This window comes from Gallinula chloropus, assembly GCF_964237585.1.
Source record: "Gallinula chloropus genome assembly, chromosome: 3".
NCBI lineage: Eukaryota > Metazoa > Chordata > Aves > Gruiformes > Rallidae > Gallinula > Gallinula chloropus.
In genome coordinates this window covers 38,833,464-38,850,338 of record NC_140087.1, presented here as the reverse complement: position 1 = coordinate 38,850,338, position 16,875 = coordinate 38,833,464, and the positions used below count along the sequence as shown (strand labels likewise).

The following is a 16,875-nucleotide window of genomic DNA, read 5'->3' as shown; positions in this document are numbered from 1 at the left end:
ACAACTCCTGCATGTCACTCTGCTAAACACCAGTGTCCCAGCAAAACCAGAAACAATAAAAAAATAATCACAAAGGTTTAAAAGGGGTTGACCTATATTCAAACAAGAAACACCAGGTATGGGAAACAGAAAGCATCTATTTCTGCCACTCAGGCACGCACGCACACCTGCTTTGCTGCTGCTGACAGCAGACAGCCGCAGGGCTCTTCCTGAAAGACATCCTGCATACCACGAAACAGCAGTGGAATATGAACTGTGGCCCTCCTCAGCTTTGATAGACTTGTCATTTCTCTCAAGCTTTTCCATCCGTCATGTATGTGCTCTCTAACGCTTAACTCGTTCATATGAGGGTCCCTTGAGGGAATTTCATTGCACCTCTGACAGTAGTTTAATTGCTGTCAGGTGGAAATAGTGCGTTTTTACATGTGATTAGTCCTATTTGTAACCACCTAATTTCATTGAACGCTCCCGGTTGCTTCTTACTTGTATTAAACGAGCATGATTTCCTGACATGGTTGTAAAATGAATCTCCCTTTGGAGTTTCCTCACCCCCAGGTGTGCAGAGAAGACTCAGGACAGCAGTCTTAAAGGAATAATTTACTTTTCTGTCAAGGAGAGAAACTGTGGAACTTTTTCACTGCTCCAGTCATAATAAGCAATTCAAACAGTACAAGCTCTCTCTATTCTCTCATCATTTAGGATGCTAGTCAAGAGATCTACTAAAATAAAAGTAACTGTTGCCTGAGGCAGTTCCTGAAGTGGACCTGATCTGAGATTTCAAGGGAGGTGGTGTTCTTTTCAGTCTTCAGGTAACACAAATATATCAACTACCGAGCACAGCTGCCCTGCAGCGTCTCCAACACAATCAAAACCTAGCAGCTTAGAAATTTTGTCAAATGAAAGCTAACACTAAACTCCTATACATCACCCCCTTTCATAGACCAAAACATACAAACAAGCGAAAAAATTTTAGATCAAAGTGGTCAGATCAAATTGCATAAACTTGAGGGGGAAAAAAAAAAATCTGAAATTCTAGTTATTAACCCCAAGGGAACTTTAGGCTTTTATGGGGGTTTTCCAATCATCCCTGTGAAACAGAAGGAAGGTATTGCAAGGGAATGTATACAATCCACCCCTGCATATACATATATGACTGACATGAGTAGTCTTAAAGATACTAGATGGCAATCTAGGGAATTTATTGCCACTGATGATAACATTCTGAAGCCTTGGGTAACCTATAGGAGGAAGATCTGTGCTCCTTGATAATGCTTGATGCCTTTTAGAGGTCGTCAAGAGAGCTTTTGAGACAGGTTTCCTAGAGGGTTCTTGGTGCTGCTGCCATAGAAGAACATGTTCAAGAGGTGATGAATGTAGCTGCAAGAACAGCTCTCAGCTCCTTGGTCTGCACCCACAGGATGGAAGTATCTTGCATCCCGACTCATCTCACATCCCGATCCATCTTTTTTCCCTCAAGAAAAGGTAGGGAACGGCAGTGGTTAGAGTAGCTCCCAGCTCCATGCTGAGCTACATGGAAAAATAGGAAGAGGCATCCAAACATTCCCTTTATTCCTTGCAGGAAAGACCAGGCTGCATTGGTTTTGGTCTTTTTTTCCTTTAGGGGAGAAAGAGTTTTGCGTCATGAGTGAAAACAGATACCACAGCCTGAGAACCCCAGCTTTAGGGCAATGATAAGGTTGAAATACTACGTTCTCACAAGTCAGGAAATACCAAGCAGATGACACTTGGCCCTCTGCACTATGAAGATCCCCTTTGGCCAGCAGCAAAATGCAACCAGGGAATTGACCCTTTTCCTCATCCCTTCCTGTAGTGCTGAATTGATTGTGCCAATTCTTTACAGAAGATTACTAAAACAATAATAATAAAATTTAAAAACCAACCAAACCCCAAGAAAGTCTATATAAAAGTAGACAGTTTGGATCCTATGCAGAGGATGCAGAGAACCAAACTGTGGCCGCAAGGGCAACAGTCAGTGGCAGCACAGCGTGCTCAGCCTCGTCTGTAAGAAGGTGTCATTCAACATTTACTCTTGTTTATTATTGCACTTGATAATGATGGTTGACTAAGAAGGCCAATCGAGAATTGAGGCTCTTTTGCACAAAATGTGGTACAAACTCAAAGAGTTTATAGTCTATAAATAAGCAAGGCATGTAAACACTGGAGAAAAAAAATGGCCATGGAAAAATCGACTATATGGGGAAGGAGAGAGTTGGAGCAAAATCTGCGAAGGCCAGGGACAGCCCAGTCAAAACCAAGAGTCACAAAGGATGCCGGATTCGAGTTCTTCTAGGTTCACTCCTACCAGCAGGGTTTCTGCTAGGTCTTTTATTGGTTTTACCTCACTATGCATACTGTGAATCTGATTAACTCACCAGTCTTTCTATGAAATTAGCAGTGCTGTGTCTGCTGTGCTGCTCTGGATTTGTCACCAGCCACCCAGATGCTGAAAGCAATCTCTATCTGCAATACTCAAGCCATTTCATCTTCATCATTTGGCTTTGCTGTCTAGTAGGGAAGACTCTGACTCTCTCACTGCCTTGCAAATCTCCAGGCCTTTTGTCTAGTGACTGTAAAACACTGACACTTCAGAAGAGCAGCACTGTATCCCATTTTGCACCAGAGAACATTACTGAACTAGGTGCAGACAAATACCCATTTGAGCTGTGCTTTTTGCCATTTTTCTTTCAGAAAGGAATCAATTATCAGTGCATGAATATTGCCTTGTAATTTTATTGCAAACTAATGGAAGTCCATCACCAAGTCATGACAGAACTTTTGCTCTGGGAGTCATACAGCACCTGGAAAGGGGAAATTCAAACAGAAGAGCAATTTACCAAATGAACACTTCTTTCAAAAAATCTTTCCCTTTCTCTCAGAAATGTAATTTATGGAACCTTTCAAGGAGGAAGCAAGATGGAAAGATAAAACCTCCTGTACAAAGTTCAGATTTGCAACTAAATCCACTTAGGCTGAAATCCATCAAAAAATTGACGTACTTGAAAACTGCCTCCCCAGGAGGACACAGTCTGAAACATAATCCCATTAAATACAGTGTGGAAAATAAGTTGTCCACTTTGTTTTGTCTTGCTCACCAGAATTCCTGTAATAAATGCTGAAAAAAGAAATGGTATGGATACATGCAATGAAATGAACAACCCATATGCTTTCTGCATATTGAACCCCTCCTGTTGTCCCACAATCAAGAGCAGCTCATATGTTGGGCCATATTTCCCTTGCCGTCCATGCCAGCCTGGTCCGAGCTCTCACCAGTGCTAATGAGCAATTAATGTCAAGGCAAGCCATGCCATTAAAGACATTTTCTTTTTATAGAACTGTATTTTACCTTTCAATAACTTCTGTTGAGGTTTTTTTTTTTTTTCTCCATCTGAGATTTTTTTCTTATCAGAGGGCCCATCTGATGGGCAACTGAGTGGCAAGTGAGGAAAAAAAGAACATACTCCTTTTTCCCCCTCCTCCCCTCCAGACTTAAGCAGCTGGGTAGAGAAACAAGGGACTCCTTTCCCTTTAGCCCTTCCCAGAAGGGACAGAGCAAACCGTGCTGCTCTTGCACTCCCTCCCGTGGTGGATCCCTAAAGTGTCATAGAAGAAGACAGGTGACCCCCGTCCCTGAAGCAGCTGCATAAGTGGTGCCATCAGGCTGTATATGCAATGGAATGGACATGAGGAGAATTGGAGGAAGATCTGTACAGCCCCCGCCCCCCTGCTTTTTATCTTACATCTCTCAACTTTTGGATGGCTACCTCCAAAAAGCTAGGGATGATCTGCTACATAAATAAATATATGGTCAAGTCAAAATCCTCTTTAGTTTCTTTGTTGCTGGTCTTTTTTTTATCTGTATCCTCTTGTGGAGACAAAAGGTGTCTGCAGAATATGTGCTCTCCTCCACTACAACACAGCATACTTGGGACGAGGTTTCACTTACTTTATCTCCTTTTTTTGATAGAAATTTTTTACTTTAAAAAGTGGCTTCTGCTACAGTTATTTTTCACTCTTAATAGGCTCATCAGTCCACACACATGACGGCCCCTCTCTGGCCTGGAGCCACACTATACAGCTCTATGGCATAACAAGAGACCGCAACACTAGACAAATCCAACCTTGCAGATCCTGGATCAGCTTCACTGGCACTCCTTTGGCTGCACTAAGTGGTATCAGTGTGGACTACAGTGAATGAGAACTGATTAAAACACCATGATTAAATGCGTTAAATAGTTCTTCACCTACACAGACTGACATGAGGACAATTACATTAACTGGGACAACTGAGTCAGAGGCAGTTTGGAAGCCACGCTCAACGAGTCCTTACTATACCTGCTTCTGATAGTAACTCTTCTTTTAAGACCCTCTAGGTTCACGTCTTGGTCCCAGACTGGAATCCAGTCTGTTTGAACACCTATAGTAAGCTAGGATGAAAGCAAGTGGACTGCAGGCACTTGTATCAGCCTCACTGAGAACAGACTTTCACATTTCAATATCACTGCTTTCCCAGTATGCTACCACTGCCATATTTCCACTTTGTATTCTCAAAAAATGGGTCCTGGACACAAAGCTCTATCATTTCCAGAAAGATGCCACTGTAAAGAGTAGCAGCTACCAAAGAAGAAGGTCTGGGAATCAGTTCTCTAGACTGTGGGATCTAGATCTCAGGCATATCACCCAACTCATGCTCTGTGATACTTCAGGACCTGTGGTGTGGTTACACAGCATTTCGTTTCATGTAGTCATGTTATGGCTAAAATACAGTTGAATGGTTTGTGTGTCCAGCAAAATGTCACTCTCCCTTCTCCCCCTTCTTCAAAGCACTAACGAGACTCAACGGCAGAGTTTTACTCAGACTAAACTCCAACACTCCTCCACTTTAGTCCAGATAAGAGCAAGAGAAAGATAATGAAACTGAGTCATTGCCTCCCCTCCCTGACATCCGCCCCTGCCCACAATCTGCAGGTTTTCTCCGTACTGCAGCTTGCTAGAGGGATCATAGCGAGTCCATCCTGATTACCAGTAAAATTGTTCTTTATCTGACATTACTTTTTCCAAAGAAAGTACAGGACTCTCATGAGGATTTGCACTGCTTCTTCACTGGCAGTGCCTTGCCTTGGTATGGAACAAAAAATACTGATGAATGTATAATAAATCTAGACTGAACAAAAACCTGTGAGAACTTTATGGAAGCAATTGTATCCTAAGTATCTGTAAAATACAGCATGCAGCCATGGTCTAAACAAAGAGACAGCATTCCAGAGTAATGGAATTTTTCTCTGTTTTCATGTAAGTACTCTTTAGGTGCTCTAGGATAGAGAGTCAAAGATTTATAGCATGTCTATGACAGCTAATTTGTATACAGTTTAAAAATGAACACCTAAAAGACAGCAAAGTATACTATTACATCCTCAGAACAAATTCAAGATAACACAAAAGGAAAAAAAGATCTTTACTCTTGTGACTCAGAAGATGACAGAGCAAGCAGTCTAAAGTAAATGAAGAAAATAAGCTAGGTTTTGGATAGGTATGAGGTAAACATTCTTGAGTGAGTTTTCTAGCGGCACGCTGCGCAAGCCAGTGAGGGAGCTGGAAAGGATCGCCTTCAGGAAATGTTTTCTCTTTCCGTCCCGACAAGAATTCTAGGATGTATTCTCTATTGGCCTGGATTTTCAACAGATGATTAAATACTTAGTGGTCATTTTTAAGAGCCAGTAAGTTAGAAAGGGGTAGGAGGGAACAACTGAAGGGCAGATACTAACTCATCAAGGCAATTTCTTCTGCAAGAACTGGCTAAAACTTCAGTTTGGGGGACTGACTCCACACAAACTTACTTCACAGGTTCTGTGGCAAGACATGACAGTACATTAACTTTGCTTCTTTGAAGACCATTCATAACTTGTTTAAGTCCTATTAAGAAACACTCTGATACTAAGTGTTGCGATACCAATCTAAATACCAGTCCGTATGTTTTTTGGCAGCTTTCACCTCCCCATCAGTAAAGTTTGTATCCTTGTGTCCCGTGCACACCACTGCACTACATCAATGGCCTGTATAGATGGGGCAACTAGTCAAAGACCAAAAAAGTACAGGGAAAAAATTCAGTTGTTTACCTTCTAAATTCTCTTCTCTGCTCAGTTCTTTCCCTGAGGAGAATTACTAGGTATTGCTTATGGCTCTTGCTCCATCTCAAGCTATCCCTCCTTTCTCTTTGGCATAAATTATTCTGTGCAACATCAGCATATTTTAAATTCTACGTTTTTTCCTGAAGCATTTTGTCTTTTCAGAGTCTCAGCCAGTGTTGCACTGGAAAACATTTTATCTACCATTGTAGATAAATATGAAGGCAGCGATTACCAATTAATAACCAGAAACAGATAGAGAAATGTCAACAGATGCATATCCTGTGACAGTATGCAGGGCCACTGACACCGAAATGACTGATGTCACAAAGATTTTGTTGTAGAAGACAGCAGATGGACACAGAAGGGGAGGGCAATACTCAGTCAAAAGCTATTTTGACCACTACGTTCTTTCCAAAGAAAGCATTCACATTTTCACTGTGAAATTACCTCCATCCTGAATCTTTCACCTGAACTTTTTTAAAATCTCAAGGCACAATACTGAATCAACCAAAAAAATAAAAAACATTTGTGTTTCGAACTGAAAGGAAACACAAAGTGTTTGCAAATCCCTGAGTCCTTTGCAATGTGCAACCTCTGTTGACTACGCAGCTTCCCCAAGAATGTATGAGTTTGTTCAGATAAAAAGTGCCACTCCTGAACCAAACTCAGACCTTCATTTGCCGTTCTAAAATAGGTCTTTGATCCCAACTCCTCCTTACTCAGTTTTTAATTTTCAGGCGCCTCTGCACTTCCTGGTCTCAGGCCTGACAGGAAATGGAAGTACCAAAATACCGTGAAAATGGCTGTGCCTGTGGTGAGGCTGGTCTGGCTGGAGAAATGGAAACACTAGCAAAGTCCTGAGCGAGCCAGATCCTGAAAAGATTCGTAGCCTGATTTCCAAACCAATACGGTTCGGATAGGTTTTGGACAGCACCTAAAACCTTGGAGGCTTCTCAAAATGAACCAAGCCCCACAGCTTGCCAACTGTCAAGGAATACACACAGCTGTTCCTCGAGGTATTCAGCAGGCAATAGGGGATGGACAAAAGCATCACAACTGACCAAAATGTGCATCACCCAATCCTTGTTTGTTTCCTCTATCCTGCTCTTCCCTCCCCACGCACATACACTTCTACTCTTCACTTCTAGTTTTAAAATCTTATGGGTGGGCAGTCAATCTGCCATCTCCACTATGTCTTTCTCAATACAAGGTAGAGTTTATGTTGGCTGTGAGCAGAAAAATTACTTCTAACCCCTGATCAAAAGTCTTCCTGACTCTTTCAATTATAATCCTCAGGTTTTGTGTTTTTTGTTTCTTTAGTGAGAAGTGTCTTGAGAGTTTATTGCAAGGAAGCATTGTTGAAAGTGTTTTATTTTCAGAGCTGATGTACCCTTGGTTGTACCAATGCCCATTTGCAGTAACAATGCTGTTAGGATCTGGAGCCACTTACAGTTTTATTTATGGGCTTGGGTTTTGAGTCACAATTAGAGTAACTTTTCCAAATGTTTGGGTTTGCAGGCGCCATCTAAATGGGTCCTTAACTTGGAAAGCTTTGATTGTGTTTAGCTTCCCTTTACTGAACTACCTTAGTGGTCCATCTTATATTGGTGAGTGTTGTGGAAGCTATCCAGCACTTTAAATGCTATTGAATACTCACAAAGCATGTGCCAAGGGAGAAAAAGAAAACAATTGTTCCCTGAAATACTCAGCCTCTGATGAAAGGAACTTTTAACAGGCAGAGGTGTTCATTTCAAGAAGCTATTTCAAGCAAACTTTCTTCCTTTGTAAGATGTAAGATCAATACTGTATTGAGAAGGACACATGGTTCAGCAAGACTTTGAAAGAACAAAATTAAATAGTTTGTGGTATGTTATAAGTCATCAAGATTTTAAAATAAGAAACACTTGTGTCCTATTGTGTGTACAAGTACATACACACACACAACACTGCAACTGACATAAAAGCAAGCTGATCTTTCAAAAAATACAGCATTAACAATGCCAAAGTGTGGTGATAAGTGCAGGAATCTTTTACTCATTCAAAGAACAAAATGAGCTTTCTTCGAAATACTGTGTTTCAAAACAAATATATCCTCGAGATATGACTATTTCCCTAATACAACATGCTGATAAGGTTCAGCTCTCATCATAGAATCATAGAAAAGTTTTGGTTGGAAAAGACCATTAAGAACATCAAGTCCAAATGGTTTCATACATTCAGAATGAATGGGTACATGGCAGAGAGTAGAATAAAAATACAGCATTGCAAAAAACATTCCAACAATGTGTTGAAAGAATTGCAGACTATTACCTGCTCTTCCATAGAAAAGGTAAAAGAACAAGGCTCCTTATGATACTCTCTGGAAAGTAAGAATGTTTTGCATTAGTCTATGACACAAGGGAAGGAAAAGCCAGGAGCAGCCAAACTGGCTACAGTCACTCCAGATCTCTTAGTTTCTTATGAGACAGTCTTCAGCCTACCTTCCCAGAATGAAAGCCCTTGTTCTGTTGCCAATGTTTGTTTATTTGAAATAACAATAAATATAATACTAAATAATATTTTCCTCTCCCATGCATCACTGTGGCTCAGTTAGCAATTCAGAATTAAAATAATATGTTTCCCCTTGCTTTGTTTGTTATTGCAGTATGTTCCTGCTCAGGAGACATGGGTCCAGGAGCAACCTCATGAGGCCAAGATTTCTACAAATTCAAAGTAGCTTTGGGCTATCTCTAACCCACAATAACTTTGAAACTCTTGGATGCTGGTGCACATCCTGGCTCCCCAGTAAAGGTTCATCATCAGCCCACCCGTCTTGTTCCTCCTCTACCCTGGCACATAGTTAGGGACCCAAGTGATTTCTGGCTGGGTCCACAGTTTGGGGAGAGGCATTTTAAAATACTCATAGACTCACTTCAGATGTAGACATGAGAGTAACTAAATTCTAGAGTGCCTGATGCATGTCAACTGTCTGTTGACTACCCTGATGCATCCACCTGCCAGAAATTGTCCTGATGTCCATTACCGAGGTTGTAGGAAGTGATCATCAGCCTCTTCAAACTTACAGTCAAGCATGACTGTCAGCCAATCAGAAATCTCCTGGAGGTGTTATTCGTGTGAAAACTCAGGAATTTCTTGCTTTAGGACTATTGCACAGCTTCCAACCTCTGAAAATTCACAGATGCATCTGAACTATAAACATGGGTGCTTGTTATGGGTATTTCTGCTCGAGGGAAATGCAAAAATGCTATTCCAAATTAAATGGGGATACAGCTCTGTACACCATTAAAAGTCCTCATAAGTAATACTTGTTTTGCTCCTGGAGCCAGTGAGTTGAAACAGCCCAGAAATATGTTTAGAGAGACGAAAAACATAAAGACAGATGCTGTTATCCACCTCCATGCCCACCCATCACCCAGTTTGCAGCTTAGAAGCCAAAGCTGTTCAGCACAAAGGCAAGGAAAACAACCTCTGATCTATCTAGTCATTTTTCGGAAAATGACCTTAACTTTAGAGTTTGTTTTGCTAGAAGGAACTTTAATTTTATTATTACGTGGTTCATAAGGTTAAGCTTATGGCAGATTTACCCCTGTGGTTAAGGAGACTGTGCTCCTGATACTTCCAATGGCAAGCTGCATATACCCATCACGGTGTGATACCATCAGGGATGTGCACACCCTCCCCATAATCTTCCTGCAGTTTCCATGAAACTCAGGAAACATGTTATGTCCTTGTGGCCTGCGGTTGTTTATGAAAATGTCAGTCTGTCTTCACTATTCTTCCAACCACAAATAAAAAGAAAATCTTCATCTGATGTGTAGAAAGGAATGGTAGTTCTCTGTCATCATACAATGGAACAGCAGGTGGAAAAAAAAGTCCTATATTTTCTTGGTCTCTCTACACATCTCAGGTTTGTTTTCCCATAGAATTATGCAGATACTACCCGTGGATATTTGAGAAGGATACACGTGGGAAGTGGTTATACAGACTGTGAGCTATAAGCAAAATGACTGCAGGAGTAGAGAATGATTTAGTGGTGTGCTATTTATTGCTGTAGTAGCATTGCTTTTTGTTGCTGTTGTTGCTTAAATAGGGAAATACACAAATAGTAGGAATAAACCTGCCTCGTTCAAAGTTTAGTCTTGTGGGAAGATGCAAAAAGTATGTGTGCATGATTCTGTCTGTGTGTTGTTTTCTTTCTACAGGTGTCTGACTGCTCATTACCCATTTCATGGTAGGACTCCTAATGTAGGCTAGCATTCCTACAGGCTACACATCACTCTAAGAGGAGCACAGGCAGCCCCCTGCTAACAAGACTAGCTACCCTTAGCAAAACGTTCAAGTTTAATTCCATCCGAAAGCTTAAAGCCTCCAAAGCCATTACTTCTTTGGTAGCAGAAGGTGAGGATTTCACCAGGATTAACTTTCCTGGTCACGGTTCATAAAAATGCACGCTGCTGTATGGTAGAGAAGGAAACAATGCATACACACTCTGGATGGGTGAAAGAGGGAGTAGAGGCACTTCAGACATCTCTCAGTTAACACTGAAGTGAAATACGTCTGCATGAGGCTATAACATTTAATTTTTAAGGAGTCTGCTCAAGCACCCTTGGCCAGATTTTTCTTCCCTTTTGTAAGGCAAGCAGCCACTCACTGAATGACAGTTACATTCAGCCATGATTTATATACATTTGTTAAAAGGCTTTAGTATCATTTGAGTCGTGTATCATTTAAAGATGTAACAGCCACAATCACTCTTATTTTACATTTGGACAAATTAAGATTTGGTAGCATTTCCAGTTTACTTCCATGCTATCATTCAGAAACTTTTATGTACAGAAGAAAGACTATAACATGTAATCTCTTGTAAATTCTGTTTGCACGTTTGCTAAAGTGAACTCAGAACTACATCGCCATGCTAACCTGTTAGCTAGAATAGTATGTACCACCTGACAGCCTAAGGCTGCTCCAAATGGGGTTTTTAAAAAGTAAAAGATGAGAATTGCTTGATTTTGTCTGTCCCGCATTTTCAAATGCCACACGCTATAAAATTCATGGAGCAAATTCATTCCTTCTCAATTAGCAGCTTCTAATCTACAAATCATTTAAAAAAAAAATCCCTAGATGAGAAGGCACAACTTTTTCTGAAGAATTTCAGGTATGAGAAGCTCAGCCATGCCCCACCGCCGTTTCTCCTTGAACTGTTCTTATGCCTCCCCCCAACTCAAAAAGAAAAGGGGAAAAAAAGGAAAAAGCCCCAACTCTCAGTATTTTACAGAAATTTTCTGAAGGACAGAGACAAAACTCAGGTCTATTTCACTTTGCAACTGCCTGTAACTTTAGCATAATAAACTCTAAAGGGCACAGCCCTCACCAAAACACTTAAAAACAGCTTGAAAGGGGTACTCGCTGCCCGTTATGTTTACTCAAGCACTTGTTTAAAAACACATTTAAGGAAAATGTTTTTATTTCTACAGATTGCATTAATTATAGCTTTGCAAACACTGCAAGCTCTACAAGAAGACTGAGCTGAGCTATTAGCTTCAAACCTCAGGTCTTGGCTAAAGAAGTGGTTATGGCTTATTTAGCAAGCCTAATGAATTGGCTCGCCCGTCGCTACGCGGAGTTCCATGTTTAGCATCATGGAGCCTGGAATAGCCAGAGACGCTTGTTTCACGTCGCTTTATAATTAAAAATAAAGTTAAACCGGCCAACTCGAGACTGTCCAAAAGCAAACCTCACTGCAGCGTTATTCCTCTTCGGGAAAATAAAAGCATTAGCACGGACATTAACACTGGCCAGAAGCTCTGCGGAGACCCGCGGTAAACTTCCACTCCGCTGCCACGGGCCGTGCTCTCTCCCCTGGAGAAAGGCGAAGGGGCGGCGGTGCCGGCTGATCACCACGCCGCGCCGTGCCCCGCGTAGCCGGACAAGCCGCGGCGGAGCTGCCCACCTCTCCTGGGGGTTCCCAGCCTCCCCCCAAAGCGGGGAGCAGCCCGTTGCCCGGCAGCTGAGGGGAGCGGGGCGGCCACACGCTGCCCGTGGGGAGCGCATCAGCCCGCTCAGGTGCGTCCCGGGGGGACCGACCCGCCCGGCGCCCGGCGCCCAGCGGCGGGACGGCCTTACCGTGAGGGCGGAGAGTTTTTGGGCCGGCACGGCGGGGAACAGCTCCGGCAGCAGCAGCAGCAGCAGCGGCACCCACATCCTGAGGCTGCGGCGGCGGGCACGCAGTGGCTCCGGGAAGCAGAGAAGGGGGACTCTCCTTGGGATGTCGCTCCCCCCCCCACCGACGCTTGCTTTGGCTCCTTTTCAATGGCTCCCGCTGGGAGGTCCCAGCTTAGGTCCTCTATTTTCTTTTTCCCCACCCCTTGAAATTTGGGGACGGCAGTATAGCAGACAGGCGGCGGTTTCTCCCTCTCTCTGTCCCTCCCTCGCTCAAGAGTCAGACCCGGCTCGCAGATGCTCCCCAGCCTCTCCTCTCCCGGCGCCCTCCCGCCGCGCAGGCACTGCCGCGGGAACCGTCGGACCCCGCCGCCTCCCCCGGGGCGCCGCGCCTCCCTCCGCCTCGGACGGGCTGCTGCCTAGCCCTAGGGGGTCGCTTTCTTTCCTTCGTCTCCCCCGTGGCAGGAGAAGAGGGAGGAAAAGGTTGGGACGGGAAGGGAGGACCCTCCCACACCACCCCTCCGGTGTCCGCCGCCGGCGGGGGTCCTCGGGCAGGCACTGCCGCGGCTGCGGAGGCTGGTGGTGTGCGACCTCACCGAGCCGCTCTTCCCCTTTTCCTCTTATCCTCCCCCTCCCCAGCCCGGCCTCCGCTTTCTCCTCCCAGACCCACAGATCCTCGCCGATTAACCCTCCCCGGTGCTCCTGGGGGGGGACGCCGGCTTCGCCACCCCCACGCCCCCGCCACCAACAGCCCCCTCCCCCGAGTTCATTTTCCTCCCTCCTCATGATGAATCTACATGCACAAATACCGACATCCCCTGTCGGGGGAGGGTGAGGGGCCTCGACCCCCGACTCGGTGCACCCCGACCCTGGCCCGTCCGCTCTCCCGTTGCGCCGCGCCGCCCGTCGGGCACCGGCCCAGGGCGGGGAGCAGGGGCCGAGGCAGGCACATTGCTGGCGGGGGTAAAAGCCGGGCAGCAGCGCCCTGTTGGGGCAGGTGGCGGCAGCGGGATGTCGCTAGGGGCTGCCCGGCAGCCTGGCACGGCAGGGAGCGGGCACTGTTTGCTAGCGGAGAAGTAACCCGGGGAGACGCAGGTCGCTGCGGAGCTGCCGCTGTCCGTGCGGTTGATGCCAGGTGAAACCTTCCTTCTGACAGATCTGCGCCTTTCTCGCTTATCTTTAGGAGCCAAATAATGTTATATTATTTCCTTACTGTGAACTGCGCTGGGATATCTCCCCCCACCCCACCCCCCCCCAACCACCACCACCCCCAACCCCCCCACCCCACCCCCGCCTGCCTGAAAGAAACCCAGTAAAACTGCAATTTTGTCAATGCAGGAGTCCCCTGTTCTTCCCCAGAGTCCCGTGGCTCGCTGCCAGGCTGCAGAGATCCCCGCGGTTCGGTGGTGCTACCAGGGAAGCTATCAGGGCTTGCTGCGTTCTTCGGGTGTCCGCCTTTGCAGGAGAGGAAGGGCTTTAGGGGGTCTGCAAAGTGGCACGCTGCCCCCACATAAGGGACACTTTCCACAAGCATCCGGATCCGACCTCTCAGGCTTGTCACACACCCTGGCAGTCGCACACTGCCTCAACCAGAGCTTGGGATGGAGTGTATTCTCCAGAGCAGGAGCTGCACACACAGTGAGCCAAGGCAGAGAGAGGTAGAAAACCATTACAGACTTAGTTGGGTGCCCCATTTTTCCAAAAAGTTTGATTTTAAACAACTCTGTTATCAACACAAAGTATGTGAATGCATGTGTGTGTGTGTGTGTGTGTGTGTGTGTGTGTGTGTGTGTGTGTGTCCGCATGGCCCATAATACCTCCCGGGCTTTTTAAACGGGAGAGAAAATTATAAGGAAGCTATCATACAGAATTTCCCAGGTCCGAGCATGTTTGGGACCCTTCACTGCACCACACAGACCTCCATCAGTCTCAAACTAGCAGCATGTTGCACAGAAATACCAGATTTTGCCAGTATGGGCTTCACAGTCCTTTCCTCCCAGCTGGGAGGTAATGAAACTTGTCGATGCTGATCTCTCTGTTAGAAGCAAAAGAAGCTTTTATTCTTGAGACCATGACTCCAGCTCCCTTCCTACCTTAAAATCATTCTCCATATGTACCTCATCCTGTTTTCCTCTCATTGCCTTGTCAATGCAGTCAGATTCACTTCTCCAAATCATCTTCCCAGTCCTCTTCCTTCTCTACCAGTCTGCCTCATAGTCCAGGTCCTGCCCATTTCATCACCAAGCAGCCCTACAGCCCCATGCCTGCTTCCCCTTCTGCCATGCTTTTTGCAGGTTGCCAAGCCTGCAGCCCCTTCTCCTTCAGCTCAGCATCCTCCCATGCACTGGTGGCGTGCAGCTGGGAAAAGGGGACTCACAGCAGACAGACCTTTTGCTCTCAGTTTATCTGTCAGGGCCCACTAAATGGCACAGCAATTTGCAGTTGACATTGCAGGGGAAAAAAACAATCTATGCTCAGGCTAGATGAGAAACTTATCTGATAGAAACAAGCCATAGGTTTCTGAGGGTTTATAAGTTAGTCAAATTTGAGTGGATTTCCACAGAGTTAGCAATAGCAAAAGGACCAAAGCTCTGCAAAAAATGAAGTCTAGAGTCCAGAAACTGGTGGCATTATGATTTTAAAATAAAGATGAAGTGCCAAAATATACAGTATTATTTTGTCTACTGTCATTTCCCCAGGTTTTTTTCTCAAAAGACACTTGACTATACTGCTTAAAATTTCTTTCTCCCTTTCTTTGCTCTCCATCCCAGAAGATAATTCAGTCAAATGTAAATATTTTCAAAGGAAAATGTGAGGCGAAGTGATAGAAAAACTGGCAAGCCTTAAGCAACTGAAAATAGTGTCTTATAATGTAAAAGAGTGATTATAACAGGCAAAGCTTCCAGCCACCACCATGGTGGTAAGAAACCTACCTGTCTCCAGGAACTTCCAGTCTGATTAGATAATGGGAAATAAATGTTTTTGCTTGTTATAGCTGGGGAAGGCCTATGAGAGGGTCACATCAGTATTCCTTCCAGGTGTTGATCTCCCATTTAAAAAGGAGACAGATTTCCAGGAGGACTCCTGTGTCCATTCACAGGAATATGTTGTGAGTGCCCCCTCTGTGTAGATGCCACTAAAGGAAAATTCTGGTTTGTATTACTTGCTGGAGTTTGTCAGTGGAGGGTTTACACCAAGCACAGCTCTCAGCCCTCACGCCAGACAAGTGAGGTCACATGTTGGGGTCAATTTTGATCTACCTGCCACCTCACACCAACACCATGTCCAGACTTGATCTTTGCTGCATTAGGAACTGTACCCAAGTTTTCAGAGGTCCTAGACTCATGCTCTTACCATGAGACCCATGTTTTCTCCTTTCCCCCCCCCAAGTTTTTCTAGAACTATTGTGGAAAACAACTCATGTTGCTCAGATGAGTGAATCTCGTGGAGCAATCCTGTGTAGTTTAAGAGCAATGAATCCAAATATACAGGAAATATTCGGCAGAATTTACTAGAGCATGAATACTTTCTTTCATGGTAAGAAAAAGCAAAAGGGCATTATCTCTCTGATATAGAATTGTGCAGGCTGCTTTAAAATCCTGCGGGTGGTTGACCATCCTGCCTTAAATTCAACAGGATTGTTCCAATAAATTCTAACAGTGAGAAAGGAAGAGCTATCTGGCTCTTAACTAACCAGGCCACAGAAAGTAAATCATCTTCGTTTTCCATGCAGTTCTCCAGTGACAGGGATGGTCCACCATATTTCATTGCAGGGGTATGTTCAGGAGCCCACTCCCTGCAGCAGGATTGGGCACTGCTGGCAGAGGATAATGCAGTTATTAGAGATTCTTTTTCTCCCATGTCTCTGCTGTCTTACTTCTTCATGTTTTCTGTAGGTAGTAAGGAAGATGGAGCCCGAGACATAAGTAGGAGGTTGTTCGATATCATAATCAAACAATAAAAATTACTCATTCATTTAATTATTTTTTAAAGTAAAAAATACTCCTTGTAAGCTTTTTTATTGCATAGATTGCTTTAACACAGCTATGAGTGAGCTGTGCTCTGTGCCACGTGAAACATGGTGTGGAATTTTTAATAGTGTTTATGGGAACCAGGGGCCAGGATCCTGTTTTCTGAGAGATACACAGGTGAGCCAGCTCTGTGTAAAACCCAAACCATGAAGGCCCATGCATTATTTGATCACAAAGTTGTCAAACCAGCCTTTTAGAAAGGGGACACAGTGTAGAGGTAAAGCGAAAATTGTGGAGAAAGAGGCCCATGTGTGGCTAGTTGTCCTTGGGCAACACAGAGAGACTCATCCTTCAGTGAGACTTTCCAAACTGATCAAGTTGCATTTTGCATGATTAGACCTCATCATGTGGCATTTTATCACACTTTAGTGGGCAGTCAGTATGAGGGAGAGGACTTACTCCTTCAGGGCAACAACAACAACAACAAAACCCTGCTCTGTGTCTTGTGGGGCGAGGGAGCAGAGCAGCACTGGTACCTTGGCCATCTGTCAGAGATGCATTTCTGTCATGCTGTCCACACCCAATACCAGGACAGTCTT

General features: G+C 44.5%; 1 protein-coding gene across 2 annotated transcripts in view; it reads right to left on the bottom strand.

Moving 5' to 3' along the window:
- The window catches only part of SMOC2 (SPARC related modular calcium binding 2), a gene marked incomplete at its 3' end in the record, with an annotated part of 141,916 nt that extends 129,504 nt beyond the window's left edge, over positions 1–12,412 (bottom strand). For both annotated transcript variants that reach the window (XM_084261495.1, XM_084261494.1), the window contains exon 1: positions 12,270–12,412. In XM_084261495.1, the coding sequence (XP_084117621.1) occupies positions 12,270–12,347 (78 nt within the window). In that variant the 5' untranslated portion in view covers positions 12,348–12,412. The remainder of the gene's footprint in view (positions 1–12,269) is intronic.
- Between the last annotated feature and the right edge of the window lie 4,463 nt (positions 12,413–16,875).